The sequence below is a fragment of the Mustela nivalis genome (assembly GCF_964662115.1).
Source record: "Mustela nivalis genome assembly, contig: HAP1_SCAFFOLD_2211, whole genome shotgun sequence".
NCBI classification, from domain to species: domain Eukaryota; kingdom Metazoa; phylum Chordata; class Mammalia; order Carnivora; family Mustelidae; genus Mustela; species Mustela nivalis.
Genome location: NW_028134454.1, coordinates 39,490 through 63,877, shown reverse-complemented (window position 1 = coordinate 63,877; position 24,388 = coordinate 39,490). Strand labels below are relative to the sequence as shown.

General features: G+C 60.4%; 1 protein-coding gene across 1 annotated transcript; it reads right to left on the bottom strand.

Moving 5' to 3' along the window:
- PRCC (proline rich mitotic checkpoint control factor) lies at positions 1-23,109 on the bottom strand. The gene is made up of 7 exons (XM_082751025.1): positions 22,312-23,109; positions 12,448-12,495; positions 9,358-9,924; positions 6,995-7,090; positions 4,656-4,799; positions 2,772-2,837; positions 1-532 (listed from the first exon to the last, which is right to left on the bottom strand). The coding sequence occupies exons 1-7, from the start codon at positions 22,777-22,779 to the stop codon at positions 446-448; spliced, it is 1,476 nt and encodes a 491-aa protein (XP_082607151.1). The 5' UTR covers positions 22,780-23,109; the 3' UTR covers positions 1-445.
- Between the last annotated feature and the right edge of the window lie 1,279 nt (positions 23,110-24,388).

Below are 24,388 nucleotides of genomic sequence, written 5' to 3'. Positions count from 1 at the left end.
GTCTGTGAGACTGAATGTTTTATTTCAACAGACATCCCTGGTTTAAAAAAAAAAAAAAAAGAGAGAGAGAGAGAAAGTGGAGGGAGGAGGGGCTCCCCGTTTCGTCACGCCCACCAGGGAGCCGCGCCCACCAGGGAGCCGCGCCCACCAGGGAGCCGCGCCCACCAGGGAGCCACGCCCACCAGGGAGCCACGCCCATCAGGGAGCCGCGCCCGTCCAGCAGGGCAGAGCCCCATCGGCAGCGTCGCTCCCGTCTCTGCTAGCTCCGAGGCAGAGGAGCTGAATTTTCTAACTTGTGTTAAGAAAAATCTATCAAATGTGTTCATTCTCGCAGAGGCGAGGGCCGGGGCCTCAGGGACAGAGAGCCTGGGCTTGGAGCAGCAGGGTCCCCGAGGTGAGGCCGGGCGCCGGGCGGCAGGAGTGCGGTGGCGGCGAGTCCGGAGCGCTAGAACCCGTACTTGGCCTGGGTCTGCCGGCGGCTGAGTTTGTTCTCCGACCACGTGTTCTTCAGCTCCAGCTCCCGCTCCTTAGCCTGTGGCAAGGGACACGGGCACGCTGAGCCGACTGGGGTGACGGGGGGGGGGCCTCCCTCTCGCCTCTGCCCGCTTCCCATCTAACAGCTTCCTCCCCCGGACCAGGTACAGGGAAGAGCAAAGCCCCCGAGAGACTTCACTGTCTCTTAGTTTAGCAGAAAGGGAAGACCCTGGGGAGGCAGAGAAGCAGCAGCTCTTCGGGGAGCGGACAGCATCTCTCTGGAGCCTGACGGGCTGAAGCAGAGGAAGAACTCAAGAATCCTGGTCCGAGGGCACCTGGCCGGCTGCAGAGGAGCAGGCCACTCCTGATCTCAGGGTCACGAGTTCAAGCCCCATGTAGGGTGTACAGATGACTTAAAAATAAAATAGTGCCTGGGGGGCTCAGTCGGTGAAGCGTCTGCCTTCGGCTCAGGTCATGATCCCAGGGTCCTGGGTGAGTCCCACATCGGGCTCTCTGCTCAGTGGGGAGCCTGCTTCTCCCTCTGCTGCTGCTTCCTCTTCTTGTGCTCAAACACACTCTCTCTCTCTTAAATAAATAAAATCTTTAAAAGTAAATAAATAAATATAAATTTTTTTAAAAAAGATTTTATTTATTTATTTGACAGAGATCACAAGTAGGCAGAGAGGCAGGCGGGCCGGGGTGGGGGCTTTGTGGGGGAAACAGGCTCCCCGCTGAGCAGAGAGCCTGATGCAGGGCTCGATCCCAGGACCCTGAGATCATGACCTGAGCCGAAGGCAGAGGCTTTTAACCCCCTGAGCCACCCAGGCGCCCCAATATAAAATAGTTTTTAAGAAATAATCCTGGTCCCCCACCTGCTGGAATTAAACGGAATCCCTCAGGAATGTGAGCAAAGGCGAGTCGCAGGGCGCATCCGAAAGGCAGACAGGTCTGGCGCCTGGGACACCCGACCAGCCAGTCGAAGAGGACAAGGAGGAGGGAGAGCACTGGGAGGACCGTGGACAGCGGGGGAGGAACGGGGAGGCCGGCCTCCAAGGTGTGGACAGGGCCACGCTGGACGCCAGTCCCGCCGCAGCTACACTAGGGGATGCGGTTTTGCTGCTGTGCTGAGTGGATGCGGGACCTGAGAAAGTCACACCACTTTCCAGCACACCCGAGAGCCGTGGCAAACGGCCTGGAAGGTACGGAGACTTTGCTCCGCTGACCTCCGCATGGCACTCGGGGAGGGAACAAGCACCGCCCTCAAGAAGGGCTCGTGGACCCGACCCCACCGCAGGAGAGTAACGGGCGCCGGCTCCCCTCCCCCCGCAGAGGGCAGGCATTGAGCGCAGGGATTGGGTTGGAAAGAAGTTCCAAGCCTCAAATCCTTTCCCTCCCGAAAACAAGATGGGGGAAGGACACAGAGGGTCCCTGAAAAGGAAGGTGGAACCATGAGGGGAACAATGGCAACAGGTTCCCCACTGAGACCTGCGGGCGGCACGTGGGCCCCCAGGAAGGGGCCGGGACAGCACTCCGCCAGCGGGGCCTCAGAAACGCGCCTAATGACTCAATGAGGGCTTCAGAGGTGCTGGGTCCTATCCCATAAGTAACATTCTAATTCCAAGACATTTCTGGATTATCTATGTTAGTTCCCTGTGTTGGTATTTCTTGCCACAGAAGTGGGAGAATACAAAGCCAGCCTCCTGGGACGTCTGGGAGGCTCAGTCGGTCAAGCGTCCCACTCTTGGTTTCGGGTCAGATCATGATCTCAGGCGTGTGGGATCAACCCCCGGGCCAGGCTCTGCGCTGAGCACGCGCCGGCCTGGGATTCTCCCCGCCTGCCTCTCCCCTCGCTGGTGTGCTTGCTCGTGCGCGCTCGCTCTCAAATAAGTAAATGAAATCTTAAAACCAACCTCCTTATCAGGTGGATCTTTTGCTAAAAGCAGGTAAACCAACCTTTTCCTTTAAAATAGTTTCTTAAATCCCTAGATAAGCTTGCTATTTACTCATTTATTTTTTAGAAACTCTCTTTAAAAGAACCATATGAGAAACCACTTTGCTGCCCTCTGCATTGGCCATTCCGTGTCTCAATCACTCCAGGCCCTTGCCTCGGAGTCTTGGGGGACAGACGGGAGGTAGGAGCACAGTGGGTGCTTCTGAAGGACTCATCGCCCCCTGGTGGCCACGGGGAGAACTCGCCCTGCGCCAGGCGGCAGGACGCTCACACCCTAGGCCTGGCCAGCACTGGCCCAGGTTACAGAGCCAGACAGGCCTCAGGCCGGGGCCCCCAGCCCTCTCACCTGATGGATCAGGTACGTGATCTGGTGCTTCCGCCGCTGCTGGCCTGTTGGCTGCTCACCTTTCTTCTGCAAGGGAAGAAAACACAATCATTAAGCCACAGGGAAAAAAGCAGAAGTATCTCACATGCCCAGGGGGGCCCAAAGGCTGAGGGCTAGAAACCAACCACACAGCCCAAATCCTGGGGGAACAAAAGTCAGCTTGTGGCTGTTTTTACATCTGTATACTTACAAAACAGTTATTTCTATTAAAACCATTATGCAAAAAACCCAGACTCAGAAGACCTGCCTGAAATCGCCTGCTGATACTCCCGCTGGACCGGGAATCCTGGGGTTGGGAGCGTGTGTCCCAGCAAGCAACACGGGGCTCTGCCCACGGTGGACACTCGATGCCAGTTACAGTGCCTGCAGGAGGTCTAAACCCGCATCAGTTTAAGGCCACAGGCGACCTCCGTCCCTTCAGGCCCTGCCCGTCTCCCCCGCAGCCCGCACTTGTCTCTTCCCTCCTCCCGGCCGTGCGCACGCCGGTCCTGCAGTGCGAATCTCCCCCGTCACAGCACCTGTCTCCAGGCTTCCAGCCTCCACCCAGAACAGCACTGAAGCCCTCACCCCGCCCTGATGCAAAGGCTTTACTGTCAAAGTCTGTACTGGTCCTGCAGTCTTCCTGCCCTCACCAGAGCTGTCTCAGACCAGAAGCTTCCTAATCAGCGGCACCAGCTCCCAGCCCTCCTCTCTGGAGTGTCCTCAGCAGCCTGTCGTCCCTCATCAACACTCGAGTGTCCTGAGGGCTCTCTCCCAGCTCTGCTGTAAACGCCCCAAGGACAGGAACCGTATCTTTTCCTTCTTACAAGATCTAGCTCTAATACAATGAGACAGCGCAAAGAGAACCTGGACCTGCAGAAACGGTGAACTCCGATTCCCTGCTGCTGCGCAACATCACTTAGCATGACCGTCCAAGATGGCCAAGGCGAACCAACCCGGCCCGTGGTGAGCGCCGTTACCACGCAGTGATGCTTCTCGACCCATAGCCAGGAGATCGTGCTCTCCTAAGTGGTTTTTTCAGGGAAGAGTGATAGATCTGTGCTGATCTAACCACAATCCTTTGCTCTGTCCTGTATGACCGCCAGCATTCAGTTAAAACAAACGGCTGGGGCTTGGACGGCCATCTGTGGCCGCGGAACAAAGCAGAGAAATTCAGGGGGATGAGAAGGGAGTAAGATGCCCGACCTCGGTCTTGCTGGTGCTGGGCTCAAATCCAGGGCTTCCCCACATCCCCCCCTGCCGTGGCAGCCTCATTAATGTCCACACTTGCTGTCCTCAGCTACCGGGTGGAGAGGAGTTCATCACATGGGAGGAAACGAGCACGGGCGGCAGGAGCGCGGCGCGGGACACGCGAGGGATAAAGCAGCGGAAAGCCACAGCTGGCTACGATAAACAGAGCGGAGAGGGGCTGCGCCCGCAGAAGCTGAGCCCCCGGGACTCTGCTGTTATGCCCCCCCCCCCCAAGATGTGCTGAGCCGGGCTCCAGCTCAACAGCACGGAGGAAGGATCCGACTGTCGGCAGGGGGCAGAGCAGCCGCCAGCTCCCGCCAGCCAGGGAAGCAGCATAACACATCAAAGCTCTTCCCAAGGGCAGGATGGGCAACAGTGCGCCCCGCCCCCCGCCCCCTGCTCACTCTCAGCAACCAGGCTCCGCTGTCCAGAGGGGAAGCAGAGGGCTACAAAGCTCTGGAAGGCAGAAGCGGCTTCTGCGAGGCGCGAGCACACCCCACACACGGGCAGCAGGCGCGTGTGACAGGCGCTGGGCAGTAACGATCAGGTGTGGGGTCAGGACAGGGCCAGGCCCAGATTTTGCTTTGGGGCCACGAAACAGAGCTTCCCACTTACTTTGCTGAATGACTTCATGGTCTTTTCTTCTGTCAGTGACTTGGTCATCCACTGCTGGGCCCCACTGAGCTGGTCGTCACCTTTGATCTCCACGAAGTTGACCTCCTCCCTCCCTCGGTTCCTCTTGCCCTGTAGCCGCTTAAACTGCAAAGGACAAAGAAAGCAGGAGTAGGGGCTCTGGGTGAGAAATCGGGATGTCACTGGTGATCCAACATTTACGGAATGGTCTGGAGACTTCCCACTCCTCTGCGCCAACTCCCTGAGCCCTCCCAGTACAATGTCCCCTTTCACCCCGCCACCTACCGAGCTCCCCTGATGCCAGATGAAAGGCTGCTTCTCAGCAGGTCTCCTGCCCTCAGGGAAAGGGAGCCCCAGGCAGAGCTCCCAAACGTGAGTGCAGGGGATCACTGCTAAGAATTTGTACTCAAAATACAGATATAGTGTATCTACTGAAAAGGACTGTATACAATTTTCAAATTAAGAATTCAGGATAGGGGCGCCTGGGTGGCTCAGTGGGTTAATCCTCTGCCTTCGGCTCAGGTCATGATCTCAGGGTGCTGGGATCGAGCCCCGCATCGGTTTCTCTGCTCCATGGGGAGCCTGCTTCCCCCTCTCTCTCTGCCTGCTGCTTCTCTGCCTGCTTGTGATCTACTCTCTTTGTCAAATAAATAAGTAAAATCTTAAAAAAAACAAAACAAAACAAAACAAAAGGGGTGCCTGGGTGGCTCAGTGGTTTAAGCCTCTGCCTTCAGCTCAGGTCATGATCTCAGGATCCTGGGATCGAGCCCGAATCGGGCTCTCAGCTCAGCGAGTCTCTCTGCCTGCTACTCTGCATACTTGTGATCTCTCTCTCTGTCAAATAAATAAATAAAATCTTAAAAAAAAAACACACACAAAGAATTCAAGCTAAAAAAAAAACAAAAATCCTAGGATTTCTCCTCTAAAACCTGGTTTTCACACGTCTGCTCCTTCTCATTGGTCTGGTCTCACAAAAGGCAGCAGATCCCACACCAGAGCAGACCCAGAGAGGGAGACGGGGAGAGGGAGCCGCACGAGAAAGGCCTGGCAAATTGTCTAGGAGCCTGCTACTCTCTCTTCTCCCTCACCAAGAGGGCAGATCACATCAAAACCACCCAAAGATGCACCTGGAAGGCAGAGTGGGTGAGGACTCCAGTGAAAAGCACTCAAGGTGCCTGGGGGACCCCATCTGTTGAGTGTCTGCCTTCGGCTCAGGTCATGACCTTGGGGTCCGGGACTGAGTCCCAGGCCGGGCTCGCTGCTCAGGGGGCGTCTGCTTCTCCCTCTCCCTGTGCCCCTCCCCACCACTCGTTCTCTTTCCCTCTTAAAATGAATTAAAAAAAAAAAAATTTTAAGGAAAAACAAAACAGAACACTCAGAGACTTGAGTGGAACCCAGATCCCGGTCTGAGCATTACCAGCGAGGCTCTGAGGGGCATTCTGCCCACAAAAAACTAACTCTTGCCACAGGATGAGCCCTCTGGGGCCTCCTAGGTAGAGGACAGAGAGGCCAACTCTGGGACTCACTGGGGATACACCCGCAGGGGACTAGTGGATGAACACATCAACCGCAGGAAGAAAATTGCAGAGGGACAGACACCCTCTGTGAAAAGGTGAGCAGACAACTGTTTTGCCTAAGAACCTGTATGTAAAGACGTAGCACCTGGATTCCTCCAGCCCCTCCTAACCCGCCACGACTTCTCTCCAGAGAACAATCCTTTACCCGTCAACACAGCCTGCTGGTGCGGGACGTGGGGTTTTCTTCTCTCCTCCTGGTGCGGAGGTTAGGGAGTTCAGCAGCGGGGACCCAAGAGCAGGGCACAGGCCTTATTCAGGGGGGTGGGGGCTGTTCCCGCCCCAAATCCACTCCCCACTTACTCTTTCAGGTGAGTGAGCGCCACATTCCGGCTAGGCACCCGACCACCCCCACCCCAATTCAGCCCACCCGGCCCCCACAACCACATGTGGCCACAGGAAGAGATTCTTGGGGAGGAACCTTGGAGAGGTTTCCTAAACCGCCAGGGAGAGCCCTTCCTCTGGCGCTCTCCCCAGGCCGCCTCAGCGGCCCTTGCTGGCCGGAAGGATGGAGGCCACAGCAGGGCCGGCAAGCTGACCGTCGGGAGGGCTAGACCACCTCGTGCCTTCTAGGAGGAGCAAAAAAGCGAGCTGCCCTGACTTAAGCCACCACGTTGGAGTTTCCCGGTTGCAAGCTGCTGCAGCAAAGCCCAATTCAACACAGCTAAAAACCCTGTTTTTTCTTTAGTTTCAGATTTGAAACCTGGTGTCCACGGGTCAGAGCCGGTCACTGATGCGTTAACTTACTGCCTCGTCATCGATGAAGGAGGCGTCTGGGGCAATTTCCTGGGGGGGGACCAGGGCCGGGTCCTGTGCAGGATAGTAGCCACCACTGTAATAATCCTGCAGCCGAGAGGGGACAAAACACACCAACTGAGGGGGGGGGTACGGAGCAGACCCCGCCCCGGAGCTCTCAAACCCACCAGTTCAAGCGCCAAGCCCCAGGATCCCAAAGACCCCCCCTGGACTCAAGAGCAATCTGCACTACCCAGACAGGGGACACAGTTCCGGGAAGGGTGACAGGAAATAAAGACCCTCTCTCCCACCTGGCTCCCTCAGCCGTTTCCAGGGGGAGGGGATTCCCAACCCTGAAGCCACACTGCCCTCGGCCCCGCCCCCTCATCCCCGCCCCTCCTCTCCTCGGCCCCGCCCCCGGCCCCCCTCAGCCTCCTCTCCCTCAGCCCCGCACTCCTGAGGCGGAGACCAGCTCCCCGTGAGCAGCGGGGGTGGTGTGAGGGCACAGCATTCCCGCTTCTAGTCTTACTTGGGGAGTCTGGACGCAAGGACACCGCCGGCAACAGGCCGGGAGGGTGCAGATCTAGCACAGAACATGAATTACCTCCTCACGCCCGGGAGACTAACACTGTGCCTGACACAATGTTTCCTCGTGTGAAAACAGGAAACAAAATCAGTGATTACAGGGCGGGGCAGAATTTACAACAAGGCAGGGAACAAGCCAGGTGTGTGTTACCACACACTTAGCTCTGGAATCTGAGGACCAGCCTGAGACCCACAGGTGCCGCGGGTCCCAGAGGAAAAGGGGTACAGGCAGGGCGAGCCCCCAAGGGGACGCGGGAGAGGTGCCCTTCCTGTCATACTTTCTCCCAATTCTTCCCCTTTTGCCCCTAGCTCCAAAAATGACGCTCTAAGAACATTCACTTTCTGGTGAGCTAAATGGAAACTAAGGTTTAATATGGACCAAGAAAATACGTGAAAATGCAGAGCGACTGGAGCACGATTTCAAGTACTCACAGAGACATGCAACAGCAGGGCGCTGAGCACACGTAACCTGCTCTCGTGTGCACAAACTGCCTCGTGCAGCTTATAAATGGATTCCGAATGCCCGTTATTCATTTTAAATGGCTTTTTTTTTTTTCTTTTTGGCTAAAGAGGTCAAAACGCTCTTATCTTCCTCCTCTTTCCTTCTAACAATGTTGAAGGGAGATACGCAGTCCCTGATCGGCCTACAGGACACATGGAGGCTCAACAGCAAACACTTAGGAAATATTTAGAAATTGTTGGGGCGCCTGGTTGTCTCAGTCCATTAAGTGTCTGCCTCTGGCTCAGATCATGATCCTGGGGTCCTAGGAACAAGCCCCCGTGTTGGGCTCCCTGCTCAGCGGGAAGCCTGCTTCTCCCTTTCCCTCTGCTGCCCTGCTTGTGCTATCAGATGAATAAAATCTTAAAAAAGAGAAGAACAGGGTCCCCCCAAAGCCCACCCACGATGGGTCCCTACCCATGCCCAGGCTGAAGATTAACACTGGCGGTTCAGAATCGCAGCGGTCCAAGGGGACTTCAGTCTTGGAAAACTGCCTCCAGCTGCCCCTGCTCCACCAGCAGCCTCGCGGCCAGTCCCGGAGCACCGGGAGCCCTCTCCCGCCAGGGCGCCCTGTGGCCAGGAGTCTCCTAAACCCACTGGCGAGTGGCCCGCTACACTCACTCCCACGCCACCCACGGCAAAGCCGAGCAGCTCTGCCAAAGGGCACTTTGACCGAAAGTCATCACCAGGCATTTGCTGTCCCAGGCACCGCGCTCAGTTGATGGGACAGCCTGGCGAGACCAAGGGAGCCCGAGGGAGCTGCTCGGACTCACACAGCATGTGATTCAAAGCCCACACTGCCCCCGGGCCCCGCTCTCACAACACAGATCCCGGCTCCCTGGCTCCCCAGGACAGGCGCCTCCACCCTTCCACCTTCCAGGGCTCAGTCTTCCTCGTGCTCCCTTCTCCCTCTTCCCTGCTGTGTCGACTCCACCCGTCCTCTGCCGTCCTGCTCTGGGTCACCCCACCTCCAGCTCACGCATCCCCGCCACCCCCACCCGCGAGGCCACCTTGGATCTCGCAAACCGGAGGCCGCTCGTCTTCCGCCGCCTCCCTGCCGGCTCACCGGCTCCTACGATGAGGGCCGGTGTTCGGAACCGAGGTATCGGTTCTGTTGGACTTTGAAACTCCGGCAGTTTTAAACCACACGGCACAGGACAAAGGTAGCACGTGTTGAGGCCGACACGTGCAGGAAAACCAAGACGCCAGCAGAGAGTAATTCAGCCACAGCGACACCACGGCTCGCCCTGGCTGCCCCTGGCTCCCGCCTGCCGGCCAGGCCTCCACCCACCTGATAATAAGCACCAGCGGCATTGGCGTCGCCGTATGTGGAAAACTGATTGTAGCCATAATCCTCCCCGGGCTTGGGCATCCACGGCGCCCCACTGGCGCCCGCGGCCATCTTGAACTCTAGGGGCGCATTGGCCGCATCGTCCTGGAAGGCCGGCTCGAGTTCTGTGCCTGGAGGCAGCTCTTCAGGGATGGTGGGGACGGGGTAAGGGTATGGCTCAACTCCAGGCGGCTCAGCCTTGTCAGCGAGGGAGAAAAAGTTCTCAGGGGCCACCTCCTCGTCACTGTCGTCCTCCTCCTGCGTGATCTGCTTCGTCACCTGCAGGGCGGCACTCTTGGCGGCAGCCTTGATGGCGGAGGGCGACGGCGTGGTGGTTGTGGTGCCCACGACAGAGGCGAGGGGAGAGGGCTTGGTCTTAGAAGCCTGTCTGGAGGGCTTGGCGTCGGAGGAGCCGTCCGCGGGCCTCCGGGAGAAGGCGTGGGGGAGGAGCAACCTGTTAGTCTCTTTCACGGTCAGGTTTTTAGGTTGGGGAAGCAGGGCAGACAGACCAGTGCCCTCGCCGGATCCCTGGTGAGCGCGGGTTTGGGCCAGGAGGAAAGACATGGGACAAGTGAGATCCTGGCATCTGCACGAGCGGCATCGAGAAGAGACGTACAGACGGGCCCCCCGGCCCACGGACCCCCCGGCCCTCGAGCCTGCCAGCGCTTGCTGCCTCCTTCCCGCCGCCCCCTCGGCCCACCCCCTGGGCCTGACTCTCCCACCCAGGCCCTTCCACCAGCGGCTCCTCCCAAGGTAAGATGCCGTCCTGGTCTCCTCGGCTCCGTACTGCAGCCCTCTGCCACAGAGCCGTCCCTGATTCTGTGTTTTGGGCAAATGTGATGCTCTTTTTCTTTCTTTTTATTTAAATTCAATTTAACTAACACATACTGTTTTATTGGCTTTAGAAGTAGAACTTAGTGCTTTGCCCATTGCATACAACACGCCGCGCTCCCACCCCGTTACCCCATCCCCGCCCCCGCCCAGCCTCCGTTTGTCTGTCTTGCGGAGTTCAGTGGCTCCGAGGCAATGCTCTTAGCCCACACTGTTCTTCTTCCCCAACAGCCCAGGGCTCTCTCCAGCCGGCTGCTCTGCCCCCTCCATGCCCTGAAGGCTCCTTTTGACACAGGAACCCTCTGCTTCCTTGGGACTGCTACTCAAAGTCAAAAACAAGGCTCTGTCCAAAAGATACCCATTCCCGTCGCCCAAAGTCCTCCCCCTGCCCAAGGACAGCCCTACAGATGCGGCATATTCAGCTACGCCCCTGCCAAGCACTGAACTTCTCAACCTGAAAGCTGATCGGCTCCACCCATCCAGGGCTCCTACCACCCACAAAAATCCCTCGGATATTGCTTTCTGTATGCTAAGGCCCGCCTGGCCTCGGTGCAGGGCTGAGGGAGCTATCTGTTTGAAAAAGGAGAATGGGGGGCGCCTGGGGGCTCAGCCAGTTACGTGGTCATGATCTCAGGGTCCTGGGATCGAGCCCCCCATCAGGCTCCCTGCTCAGCGGGGAGTCTGCTTCTCCCTCTCCCTCTGCCTCTCTCCTCTGCTCGTGCTTGCTCTCTCTCAAATAAGTAAATGATATCTAAGGAAGGAAGGAACAAAGAGAGGGAGGGAGGGACAGTGGATAAGGTCACCAGGTCCCCGTCCCCGTCCCGGGAGGCCAGGATCTGTCAGCCCCGTCGCCAACCAGCCACGCGGGCAAGTGAAATGGGGCTTGGGAGTCAGGCCGGCAGCAGGGCTCATCCCGCATGCGGGCCCCCTCCCTGCTGTGGGTCCTGCGAGACCACAGACCAGAGCGTGTAGGCACCAGGTCGACATGCCACGTGGACTGCCTGCTCAGGCGACCCTGAGGTGTCCGACTCAGAAGACACCTGGGGTCGCAGCCACAGGCCCCTGCAGCGCTGGGTCCCCACCCAGCCCCCAGCCGAGCTCTCTACCCACCCACCCCTGATGCGCGCTGGCAAGGCTGCTCTTCTGAGCCCGTGTCCTCCCGAGGCTAGAGCTGCCCACCCACCTCCTCCAGGAAGCCCTTCTGGTAACAGAGAGCTGGCCTCCCGCAGCCTCAGCTGCCCGTGTGTGAGGGACTCCTCCCCCATCACCCCCCTGTAAACAGAGCCACAAGCTCACCCCCCCAGTGCCCTCTCTCCCTCCCACGTGACGGGACCATCCGCCGTCCTGGCGGTGGACCGACACCTCGGTGACCTCAGGGAAGGGGGCAGCCTCACATCATACACCTGAGTCCGGAGACAACAGCCTGAGAACCAAGACCAGTTCAGCTTTTGTTTTTCTGCAGACATATGGTCCATGAGCTCAGAGAGCACTCGAGGCCCCAAGCACGGGGCAAAATGGGAAGAAACTCCCGGGGGCCGGAATCGAGGCGTGGGACAAGGGGGAGCGAGAGGTCATCTCCCGGCAGGGTCTGGTTGAGGACTTCGGGTCAGAGTTCCAGAGCAGGAGCCCAATGCGGCAGGGACGGGCTCGGACTCCACGGTGAGACCGCGAGTCGGACCCCCGGCCCTGCCCCACTCGCCAGCTGAGCCCGGGCAGGCTCCTTCCCCTCCCGGGCGCCCCAGGTAGGATGTGGGGGTGATAATGACCCTGGGCTTTGGGGGATTCGATCAAGCAAATGCTGGTTTGGCGCTCAGAACAGCGCCTCGTATGCAGGAGATGCTATTTATGTGTTTGTTCTCCTGGTTAAAGGGGAGATGGGGAGAAGGTGGAGAATTTTAAAACACAGATGTTCCCTCCCATGGCTCTGACCTATTCGTTTCCTACTCTGCCTCCCGACACGATCCCTGGAGTGCAAACACACAGCAATCCCCGGTTTCCACGGCCCCCGCCCCGCCTGCGCCTGCCGGGCAGCCGTGAGGGGAGGGCAGAGAGCACAGGGGCAGGAGTCGCCCGGAAAAACCACCCGGGAACGGCCAGGCCGGTCCTCCCGTCCTCGCATCTGCCTGGAGCGCGCTGGGCCGAGCGCCGGGCGTCACAGCTCCGCTCCTGGCAAGCAGCGTGGGCAGGGAAGAGGCGGCCTCCGCACGCCGCGAAGCTTACCTGAAGAACAGTTTTCTTCTTGGAGGGCTCGTCTTCCTCGGAATCTGACTAAGAGAAAAAGACACAGAGTAAGGCCTTCCTGCGAGAGGGCAGCAGAGGAAGCAGCCGGGCCAGGTGACGGCCATGGGAGGAGGGCGGCGCGGTGGTCCCCCCCATCTCGTCCCTACCCCACCGAGCGCCCCCCGAGGGCAGAGCTCCTCTCCTGCCCCCGACATCAGACGTAGGGGATGTGCCCAGCTCCCCAGGCCACTTGTTCTCCTGCCCCAGACCTGTGGCACGACCTTCGCGCCATCAGTTTCTGTCCCGTCAAAGTAGAACTCTTTCCTCCCACGTAGACTTGAAGGGAAGAAAAGGCTCTGCCCGTCCTCCTTATAAATCTGTCCATGGGAAGATGAATGGGATTCGGCCCACAGTCGCCCCCAGCTCAGCCTCACGTCTGGAACTGCTCATCCAGACTGCGTAACCACACGGCCGGCAGGCTCCGGCGGGAGTCAGTGGTGTGTTAACTACTCTTCTGCGCGGCATTAAAGGTCAAAGCCATTGGAGAAATCCATTCTCTCTCCAGCTATGATCTACTGTCTGCCAGACAGAGCTGTTCGTGTCCAGGAAGAAGGCAGGCCAGTGGGGACGGTGAGTGCCTGGGGTGAGACAAGCGGCCATTCGTGCCAGCCCTGACTCACGGGACTGTTCCCAGCAAGAGCTCTTTCACGGACCTGCACGCGCCGCCCAGAGCCAGCTCCTGCGCACCCCCAACCACCAGAAGGGGGTCAGGCATACGAACAGCAAGCTCTACCACTCGGGTTTTTAAAACAGTAGTCCTGGGCGCGTGAGTGGCTCAGTGGGTTAAAGCCTCTGCCTGCAGCTCGGGTCGTGATCTCAGGGTCCTGGGATCGAGCCCCACATGGGCTCTCTGCTCTGTAGGGAGTCTGCTTCTCTCCCTCTCTCTCCCTGCCCGCCTCTCTGCCTACTTGTGATCTCTGTCTGTCAAATAAATAAATAAAATCCTTTTTTTTTTTTAAAGATTTTATTTATTTATTTGTCAGAGAGAGAGGAGCGAGAGCGAGCACAGGCAGACAGAGTGGAAGGCGGAGTCAGAGGGAGAAGCAGGCTCCCTGCGGAGCAAGGAGCCCGATGTGGGACTCGATCCCAGGCCGCCGGGATCATGACCTGAGCCGAAGGCAGCTGCCCAACCAACTGAGCCACCCAGGCGTCCCAATAAATAAAATCTTTAAAACGGTAGTCCGAACCCCCAAGCCAGGAACCCTGAAAGCCTTCCGTCTGTGCCCGGGGCCCTTGGTGTGGGCATCTGCGCGTAACGGGCCTCTGAGACCCGCTCATCACCAAGCTTCTGCAAGAACTCAAACCCTCCGCCTTCCTCAGCTGACCCTCCTAGCCCACAAGCTCCTTCTTGGGCTCATGGGCTACAAGGACCTCACGGAAGCCGAGAGCCTACTCTAGGCGAGACGCGGTGCTCCGTAGAGAACTTCCCGATGGCTGCCCCGGGCTGCGTTACAGGCAACACTGCGCGGGCACGAGGGAGGGCCCGGAGCGGGGAGAGCCGCAGACCGCTCAGCCCCAGGGGCCTCCAGGACTCTGTGTGTGCAGTGACACAGAAAAAGTCCCTGCCCTCAAGGGAACTTTCGGTCCAGTAAGAAGAACAAGCACCCCAGGAACTGCAAAGGCGGCAATAAGACACAGGACATCAAGGGGCACTGGGGAACGCAGTCGGTGAAGCTTCCCGACCTGACCTCGGGGTCAACATCCCCTCAGAAGACCTGCTGGTCCCACATTCCCTTCTTTCACGTGGGGGCCTCGCCTCAGCCCCCGCCCTGCGCCTCTACCTCAGCCCGGGCCCTCTGCTATGTCTGCGCCCTGCACTTCCTGACGCCGAACTCCCGAGAATCTTCCCGGCTCTGTGAACATGACATTTCTCTGTCTTTTTTTTAATCTTTAAAACGATTTATTTAAGGGGCACCTGGGTGGCTCAGTGGTTTGGGCTGCTGCCTTCGGCTCGGGTCATGATCCCGGCGGCCTGGGATCGAGCCCCGCATCAGGCTCTCTGCTCCGCAGGAAGCCTGCTTCCCTCTCTCTCTCTCTCTCTCTCTGCCTACTTGTGATCTCTGTCAAATAAATAAATAAAATCTTAAAAAAAAAAAAAAAAAGATTTATTTGGGCGAGAGCACACATGCAATCGGGGCTGGGAGGGGCTGAGTGGGAGAGTCTCAAGCAGACTCCGTGCTCACCATGAAGCCCGACCCAGGGCTTGATCTTATGACCCTGAGATCATGATCTGAGCTGAAACCGAGAGCCAAGGGTTGGACACTCAACCAACTGAGCCACCCGGGCGCCCCTGAATATCCCATCTTTCTCGCTCATATATATCCTTGCCTTTCCCAACATCCAGTCCAAGACTGCCTCACAGGGGTCTGTGTGCAATGATTTCCGCCCCTCACTGCTCGCACGCATGACGACACCTGGAAGGGGAGGCTGACCTGGCACTTACGTGCGGGGTCTGAGCGAAGGACGGCCACCTAGGGGCGGGCAACTGCCGCCCCTTCCCTTAGTCCTCCCGCAACACTTCCCGGCAGACGTCATCACCTCAGTTCCGAGGGCACGGAGGGGAGGTCTGGCGAGGTTTCACGGCAGCTAGAACTCGGCGGGACCAGGCCCTGCACCTCTGCAGAGAAACCACGCCCGGGTGCCAGCCCGGCCCGAGCGCCCCCGGAGCAGGCCCCACGAGACCCCGCGGGACGCACCAGGAGCACGGGCACGAACCCAGAAACACCAGTCTGAGTCTCGGCTCTGCTGCTTCTCTGCCGCCCCTGAGCCTGCTGAAAAGGACACACACGTCACAGCCAGGACTGCAAGCGCTACTGGCCGCGAAGAGGGACGTAATTAAAATTCTAGGCAGAGTTCAGGGACTCTGTCTCTCCGGCCTGCAAGATGTTAAACTCAAAGGAACAGCCCGAAGCCCCCAACCCCTCACACTTTGACCTGCTCTCTCTGTCTCCAGCTCCCAGGCCTCGGAGACCCCTGACCACGCCCCGCCTTCTGCCCAGGAAGCCTCGTCCCCGCCCGCAGACCCGGGACACAACTGAACTCCCACATCTTACACAACAGCTCCCACTTCAACGATCTAAAAATAAATTTTAAGAGCACCTGGGTGGTTCAGTGGGTTAAAGCCTCTGCCTTCTGCTCGGGTCATGCTGGGATCGAGCCCCACATCGGGCTCTCTGCTCAGCAGGGAGCCTGCTTCCCCTTCACTCTCCGCCTGCCTCTCTGCCTACTTGTGATCTCTGTCTAATAAATGAATAAAATCTTAAAAAAAAAAAAAAAAATTTTAGCCAAGCTTAAGACGATGACGTCCATAAAACCAAAAAACAAGCACATTCTCATTCCTCAAATGGGTGACGAACAGAATGAGGCCCCATGAGGCTGACTGTCCCACGGCCGACAGAGCCGGCGGCTAGGGCCACGCCAAGGAAGTGCTGTTTCTCCCTCAAAGGGCTCATGCTGCTTCCATGGCGCTGTCGGCCTCGGTCTCCAGGTCTTCCGTATGCCTGCGTGGACTGCAGGAGCGACTGCTCCTGGATTCGGGGAGCTGCGATGGGCTCTCGTGATCACCACCTCTCTCAGAACACCGGGTCCTAACCCACCGAACTGCCTTAAAAGTCATCTCGCGGGGCGCCTGAGTGGCTCAGTGGGTTAGAGCCCCTGCCTTCGGCTCAGGTCATGATCCCAGGGTCCTGGGATCGAGTCCCGCATCGGGCTCTCTGCTCGGCAGGGAGCCTGCTTCCCCCTCTGTCTGCCTCTCTGTCTGCTTGTATCTGTGTCTGTCAAATAAATAAATAAAATCTTTTTTTTTAAATTTTTATTTATTTATTTGAGAGAAAGACAGTGAGAGAGAGCATGAGAGGCGAGAAGGTCAGAGGGAGAAGCAGACTCCCCAAGGAGCCGGGAGCCCGATGCGGGACTCAATCCCAGGACTCCGGGAATGTGACCTGAGCCAAAGGCGGTTGCTTAACCAACTGAGCCACCCAAGCGCCCAATAAATAAAATCTTAAAAAAGAAAGTCATCTCGCAACGCGCACAAGCTATGGCAGAGCCCCCCGAAACACGGCACCCGAGGTGGAATCAGCCAAGTGCACTGAGCCCCGAACCCTGTAAACCCCAGACTATCCATCTCTGAGGAGGGACAGGGCAGAGTCTCTGCATTTGAGGATTGACAAACAGGCCTCGGGGACATCCGGGACCACATCGGGGCCATGGGGCAAGTCCAGGGGACCTAGGGGCGCGCACGAAGGCAAACCATTCCTACCCCTCACATGAACTCGCGCCACCTCTGCCCTAGAGGCTGTGGCCATACGGAGCTCCTGGACCCACTGTGGAGGCTCAGAGGCCACATGAAGCCCTCGAGGCTGTGGGGGGCACTAAATTCTAACAGGAAACAGAAGGAGAGCTACGAAGAAAACCCATTTCTGGTGCACAGTGCGCCAAAGCGCAGAGGGGGCGAGGTACACGGGCCGCCAGTGGCCTGGGACCTCCCTCAGAGCCCTGCAGAGGAACGTCCGCTCAGCTTCCCGGAGACCCTGCTGGAGGTGACGGGCTCAGCCCCAGCACACGTCTCATTTAGATGCAAGGAGAACTTCCTGGACGGGGACAGGGACAGCAGCGCACTGGACCTTTCTCCTTGATCTCAGCAAAACACACGCGACATAAAATGTGCGACTGCGAAGGATTACGTGCGCTCAGTGGACTGTACCACCATCACCACCGTCCACGCTCAGTGGACTGTACCACCGTCACCACCGTCCACGCTCAGTGGACTGTACCACCGTCACCACCGTCCACGCTCAGTGGACTGTACCACCGTCACCACCGTCCACGCTCAGTGGACTGTACCACCGTCACCACCGTCCACGCTCAGTGGACTGTACCACCGTCACCACCGTCCACTGCTGGAACTTTCCAGCATCCCAAACGACAGCCAGCCTGGCCCCCTCCCAGCCCTCCAGCCCCCGGGCACCACTGCTCCCTGCTCCGTGTCTGTGAACGCGCATACCGTGGGGGGCCTCGCACAAGGGGGTCCCCGCAGCACGTGCCCGTCTGCGGCCGGCGGGCTTCCCCGAGCGCCCCGCTGTACACGGGCCGGCGTCTCCTCCCTCGCTCCGGCTGCATGGCGACCCGCGGGCGCCGCTCATCCGCTCACGTGTGCTCGGGCACCGGGGCTGCTGCCGCCTTTGGGGCTGCGGTGAGCAGCGCTGCTGGGGACGCGGGTATACAGGTGTTCCTGAGTCGTGCTCTCAGCTCTTCTCACCTGGCACGCAAACTGCCAGGCTAGAGGGGCACCCGGCCGGCTCAGTCGGTAGAGGATGTGACTCTGGATCTCAGGGTTGTGAGTTCGAGACCCACGTGGAATACGGAACTCACTTAAAGGAAGTTTTTTTAAAGAAAATTTTAAAATAGAAACTGCTGGATTACAGAGAAACTCTAAGTAACTTTCTGAGGGACCGCCCAACTGTCCCCACAGAAGGCTGTCCAGCGAGGGCCCCGGAGTCGACCCCTGGAGTGCTGACGGCCAGCCAAGGGCGGGCCAAGCGGCGCGGTGTGGTCAGACCCGGAGACAGGGCGATGTCTGAGACCCCAGACACCGGGGCCCAGCCAGAGCGGACCCTCCTGAGCTTCAGAGGCACAGACTGGTCGTGCCTTGGAAATAAGTCATCGGTTTCTTCTTGGCCTCCTAAGAGCCCGGGGCCTCCATGGCCACCACTGTCCTCTCCGCCGCAGCTGCCAAGAGTGACAAGACACACACCGGAGACTGCTGAGCAAGAACAGAAACAGACATTTTCCATTAAGCCGGGCCCGCTGGGATCTGCTCATCTACGGAAGTCTCCCTCCCCGTGGCCGCCTCCCTCTTATCTTCCTGGGCTCTGGTTCTGACAGACTCCCTCCCCGGAATGGCAATCACTAGCTGCCAGGGCCAGGAGCCAAGGAGGAAATGAATGCCCCGGCAGAGACCCCCGCGGGCTCCAAACTCGAATCACTGGTCCACCCCTGGCTGCTATTATCCCAATCAGTCAGACTCATCAACTCCTTCCCTCTTCGTCTCCGGGATCTGCGGCGGACCCGTGCCCTCCGGGAAGAGCGGCGCCTCGTCTGCCTGCGGCCGCACCCCACGCCCGCGGCTGCTGGGGGCTCTCTCCGCCACAGACGTGGCGACAGAAGCAAACAGGCCTGCGGTATTTCAGACCCATCTCTGTTCTCCCGACTCCCCGGTCCTCCGTAATCGAGGGGCGATGCTGGGCTGACAGAGTCGCGGCCCCTGCGCAGGGGCCCCCACAGATGTCTGGGCTCCTCCCCTCCCGACCGACGGTGCGGCTGTGTTCTCTCTGCTGCGGCGGACGCGGACTTCCTTACATAACAGAAATGACCAAAACGAACGAAATGTCCCATCTCACAGCTGCCAATTTCCCACAACCCGGGTAAACAATCTGAAAATACGGGTAATACTGAGCCAGGTAACCCTGAAATGTGTTCGCTCTGGAACGCATATCCTGAGACCGAGACCACAAACTCACTTCTCTACCGCTGGCCTTCCCCACCCTGACTTGAGAAGTCCGCATCCCCTAAGTCCGCAAAATCAACAAGCGACCCGAGCCAGGAGCAAGGCCAGACCACGGAGAGAAGAAGGGCAGAGGCGGCGGCGACCCCCGTTCCGCGGTCTCTCCCACCTCCTCCCACAACTGGACAGCTGACCCAGACAAAGAACTGGGCACTGCCTGTCCCCACGGCGGCCCGGCTGGCCGGGGAGCTGTCCCCGAGTGGACCGAGCGTGCGTGTTCGTGGAAAGCCAGACTCGGGACCGAGCACGTGGCCCCACCTGGGCTGTCTGCTAAAGGGAATAACACAACAAGAAGGCGGCGGTGTGGGTGGCCATTGCTCCCCGCAGGAAGGCTGAGGAGCAGAGAGCACCCGCTCTGCAGACAAAGAAAACTCAGACATGTCGAGAGCTGTGTGGGTCCCCGACAGACCTGCGATTCCTGCCTCCAGCCCCTTCGCGAGGCCCCTCAGTGTGTGGATGACGCATCACTAGTCAAGGGAGCTCTTGCGGCCAATTAAATGCACCTGACCCCCATCTGTCCCGTTCCTGTCTTCCTCAGTACACGGCGCCACCACCCTCCCAGTGGCCTGAGTTACAAGGCAGAGGCCTGCCTTAGCCCTGGCCTTCACCCAGGCCATCCTGTGGACGGCCTAGACCGACCGGCCACTTCCGCCTCCCGAACAGACCTGCGCCCGCGCCCAGGCCAGCACCCCCTCTCTCACGCTGTGCCCACCAGTCTTGCTCCCCACAGATCTTGGCCACTCTGTGACCAGGGAACCCTTGCTAGGCCTTTAAGGGCGCTTCCCCACCCCAGGGTCAGATACAAAGGCCTTTGCGTGGCGCGCACAGCCCGTATCCCCGGCCTCCGTGCCCGTCCCGGGCTTCAGCTCCTCTGCTCCGCTGGCGCCCGCAACAGTGCCCCCCGGCCTGATGGCTACTGGGCGCTGCACCTCCCTCTCTCTGGCTCCCTCCTACTCGATTATCTCCTCTCCGTTCTGACATCTCCTCGCTCCGGAAACCTCCCGACCTCTAGACTGCATCCTGGCGGGCACCGACCCAGTCTAGAGGCCGGTGCCCGCCCGGTGTGCTCCCGCGGCGCCGGCTGTCGCGCAGCTCTCCCAACCTGACCTCAGGTCTACCTCCTCGTCAGTCTCGTCCAGCAGACCGCGAGGTCCTCGGGGGCAGAGCCGATCACGGTCACCCCTGTCCTCTCTGCTCCGGGCACAGACCAGCGGCTTCGCGCTGAAGGAGGGAAGGGGCGAGAGTTCAGAGTCGGTAACTTCTGCCGCAACGCCGAGCCCTGAGCGGAAGGAAGTCCCTTACGGAAACCTCATTCGTTTCCTCAAGCGTGTACTGGGAGCCGGCTGGGTGCAGGACACAGAGTCTAGACGCAGAAACGCGCAGAAACGCTCAGAACCGGAGGAGCAACGGCCAACCTCACGTGGCCATCCCCAACTCTCCGAGGCCACCTCCCGCGGGAACCCCGCGTCGGAGACCACCACCAGCTCAGGCAGGGTGACGAGGGAACGGGGAAGCTGAGGGCTGGCATCTGGCTTTCTCTAACGACCGCGTCCTTGTTGCGGTCAGGAATTTTCGTGAGCTCCACTGACAGAGGAGGGGCGGACCGGGAGCCCTCGGAGCGACCGCTCCGAGCCCGCCTGGACGGAAGGTTCGACGACCTCTCCCAGCCACGCTTTCTAAGGCTGCCCTCGCAGACCTGGACACGAGCTCCCCCACGGTCACGGTACAGAGGGCCGCGCAGCCCACAGCACCGCCTCCCCCAGGCCTCACACTTACTCCGACGCAAACGTGGTGCAGAGAAACGTGAAGAAGAGAAAGGAGAAGCCCGAGGACACGAACCCATTTTTTTCTATCTTACTCGGGGACTTCTCTCTGCTCGAGGTTAAATCAAGGCTCAAGTACATTTCGGCAGAGCGACAGGCGATCCCAGAGACAGAGACGACAGGCTCGGGCGAGAAGGTGGGAGTGATACGGAAGTCTGCGGAAGAAAGTCTGCAAGGAGACGGTGAGGGAGATTCCGGAACCTCCTCCCACGTCCGCGCAAGCTCATCCACTCAGAAGACACGCAGGGGCGAGGCCCCGAGAGGTCTCAAGTGCAGGAGACGGAGCAGGGCTAGACCGGGCGAGCCCTGCCCTCGTGAGGCCGGCACACGCGTGGACGGAGAGGCGGAAGGAGCCACAGGAGGCCACGGGGCTTGTGGGCAGCCCGGCGTGCTCCCGGAGCAGCGGCTTGCAGAGAACGCGAGGCGGGGGACGGCAGGCTGTGTGGGGAAGGTGACCGGGGAGACCCAGCAGGGAACCGGCCCGAGACAGGGCTGCGCGCCTGCAGGAAAGCAAGAGGGGGATGAGCGTCTCTCTGAGGGTCCCCGAGGGGGCGAGAAGGCCTGACCCATTCACTCTGCAGAAGAGAGAACGGGAGGAACTCGCCAAGACCCCAAGCCGCCGGCCCGCAGGCCTCGTGTCTCACCCCAGGAGAGGCCTCGTGTCCGTTCCCACACGCAGAAAACGTGAGCTCCGAGGCCTCTTCTGCAAACAGGCCCCAAGCGCCCCAGCTCACGGGGCGTGGCCATACCTAAATGGGGAAACCGAGGCAGGGGCCTGGACATGAGCGACCCATCCCTTCACCGGCACTGTGTCCTTCCCCGGGGAAGGCCGCACACCGTGGACCCCTGCTTGCCCCGCAGACACCAGCGTGTCATCTCCCCGAGTCCTGCCGTGAGCGAGGGCCGGTGCCTGCCCGCTCTGCACTCAGCACACACCCCGCCGGCCGCGGCACGGAGCCCCAGCCCGCCACGCCTCTCCTCCTCCGGGCCCTGCGGCTTCTCCGCTGGGTGCCCGGGAAGGGTGCCCGCGAACGCCCAGCCGGGGCGCAGGAGCCCCGCCGCCTCCCTCACTTCTTCCCTCCCCAGGCTTCGCGCTGCGCCAGGACGGGGCAGCGACGAGCGGCCCGAGGCGCAGACGCAGCAGGGGAGCCGCACGCAGGGTGGCGGCCGGGGCTGTGGGCGCCCGGGGCGGACGTGGCCCTCCCGCAGGCGGGGGCAGCCTGCAGAAACCGCACGACCAGGTCCCCGAGTCGACAAGCGCGCTGCCCGGCTCGCGCGGTTGCAGGGGCCCCGCGGACCGCAAGCGGCGGCCGCAGGTACGGGAGGCGGTCCCGGGACCTCCAGGCCCCGCGCACAGCCCGGCCCCGGCCCGGCCCGACCCGACCCGACCCCGAGGGGCTGCCCTCCCCGGACACTCACATCCCCCTGATGCAGCTCCGGCGCCGCGATCTTCACGGGCTCCGTCCTCTTCTTTGGCTTGGGAAGGCCCAGGGGGGGCCCGGCACCGCCCATGGAGGGGGGCAGGCCGAGGCCCGGGCCCCGGGGCGAGGGCAGCCCCAGCCCCAGCCCCTCCCCAGCTCCCGCCGCCTCCGCCGGGCTCACGCCCGGAGGCGGGGGGAAGCCTCCGAGGCCGAAGGGCAAGGGCGGCGGAGGCTGGAGCCGGGGGTCCCCGGCGGGCGGGGGCAGCAACAGCGGCGGGGGGAAGGCTGGGGCCAGCATCTGGGGGGGCGGAGGCAGCAAGGCCGGGCCCTTGGGTGCGGGGAGAGACGCGAACAAGCCCCCCAGGGTGGGCCCGGACGTAGGGGCCGCCGCCTCCTCCTCCTCCGGCTCCGGCTCGGCCTCATCCGGCTCACTCTCATCGCTGCTGGCGTAAGCAACCAGCGACATGGCGCCTCCCGCCTTTGGGGCGCCCTTGCCGGCAGACGAGGCCTACTTGAGACCGGGGATCCCCGGAGGCCTAGCGGGCCCCGCCACTGGGCGGGGCGGGGCACCGAAAAGCCCGCCTTCTCCGTACTCTGGGGCTAGCCGCGGCAGGAGCCCATGGCCACGGTAGATTTCCACCGGGTAAGGCTTCCCTCTTCACTTAAGCGCCCAGTCCCGGGCAACTACACACAGCTAATGGCCGCCGAGTCACTCCGCCGCCTCCTCGCCTCACCAACACGGAAACTACAACTCCCAGAGGACACTTTGGCCACAACTCCATGCTCCGCCGCCGGGAGCTCAGCGCAAGGCACGGCGGGAGTTAGAGTCCAAGGAAGGATTAAGGGTCGCGCAGAGAGCCAGGAGGGAAACCCGCCTCTGACGCGAGGACTCCTGGGATGAGTAGTTTCTCTGGGCCATCCCGAGGGAACTACAAGCCCCATCGGTCACCGCGGTAGTCGCGGAGATGGGAAGGAGAGCACTTCGGTACTTGAAGTTCCGTAGGGTAGCCTCTTGGGCGCTAAGGTTGATGGGAGTTGTAGTGCTCGTAGAAACTGCAAGCGCTGTCGGGAAGGAGAGGGAGTCTGCGAAAGTGGCGGACGGGGACAACCGCTTAAAGGGGAAGCGATCTGTGAACCAACAGCTGCAGCCCCGAGTCGCCCGAAACCGGGAGTTGGAACAAAACACCCCAGTAAGAGCCGGCCCGAAAACGAGTACGAGAGTGGGGGATGAGCGAGAGAGAATCGAGACTTCAGACCTAAGGATGCACGTCTGCGGGCTGGACAAGGGGACCCCGGAGTCGGGGTGACTCCCTCGCCCTGGCCAAGGCGCACATCCAGGAGGACACCCGGCTCTTCAGCTGGCGCCGGGCCCCTCTGCAGCGGCCGGGGGGAAGGAAGTCGGGCCCGACCCGGAGAGCAGAGCCGGTGCTTGAGCTCCGTTCCTTCTGCCGCGCGCTTGGGGCCGGTCCGGAGCGTCCCTGAGCCCGTCCCCGTGGGCCTCCCTCCCGGCCCCGGCGCGCGCCCTCTGCGTCCCGCTGATCCGCCGGTGGCCTGTTGTTTGTGATCGTGCGACCTTCGCGTCCGTCCCGTCGCGGCTCGTGGAGGCGCCCGCCGTCGCGCACCTGTGCGCCTGCGGCTTTGTTCCCCTTCTTCGTCTCTCTGCGCCCCTTCCCGGCTGCCCCCGTGACTGCATGTCCTCTGTCGCCAGCTCTGTGCGAGCCCTTCACAGGCTGACCCGCCTCGGTGCGCGCCACCCCCGGGCTCCCCGAGAGCAGAGGCCCCGGAGCTCGGCCCCTGAAGACCGTCGAGGTTTGGGGAGGAGGCCAAACAGGAAAATGGAAAGGCTTCTGCGGGGGGACCGCGAATCTTCCATCAGACAAGATGCGCGATCCCCTCCTCCCACCTGTCCATGTGTCTAAAATCTCACTCTGCCTGCATCCCCAACCTCGGATGCCACCTCCTCCAGGAAGCCTCCCCACGGCTGTCTGCTCCCAGCTCTGGATGCAGGAAGCAGTTTTCCTGCCTACCAGTTCTTAAACTTTACTGTGCCTAAGATCCTGGGAAAGCCTCTTAAA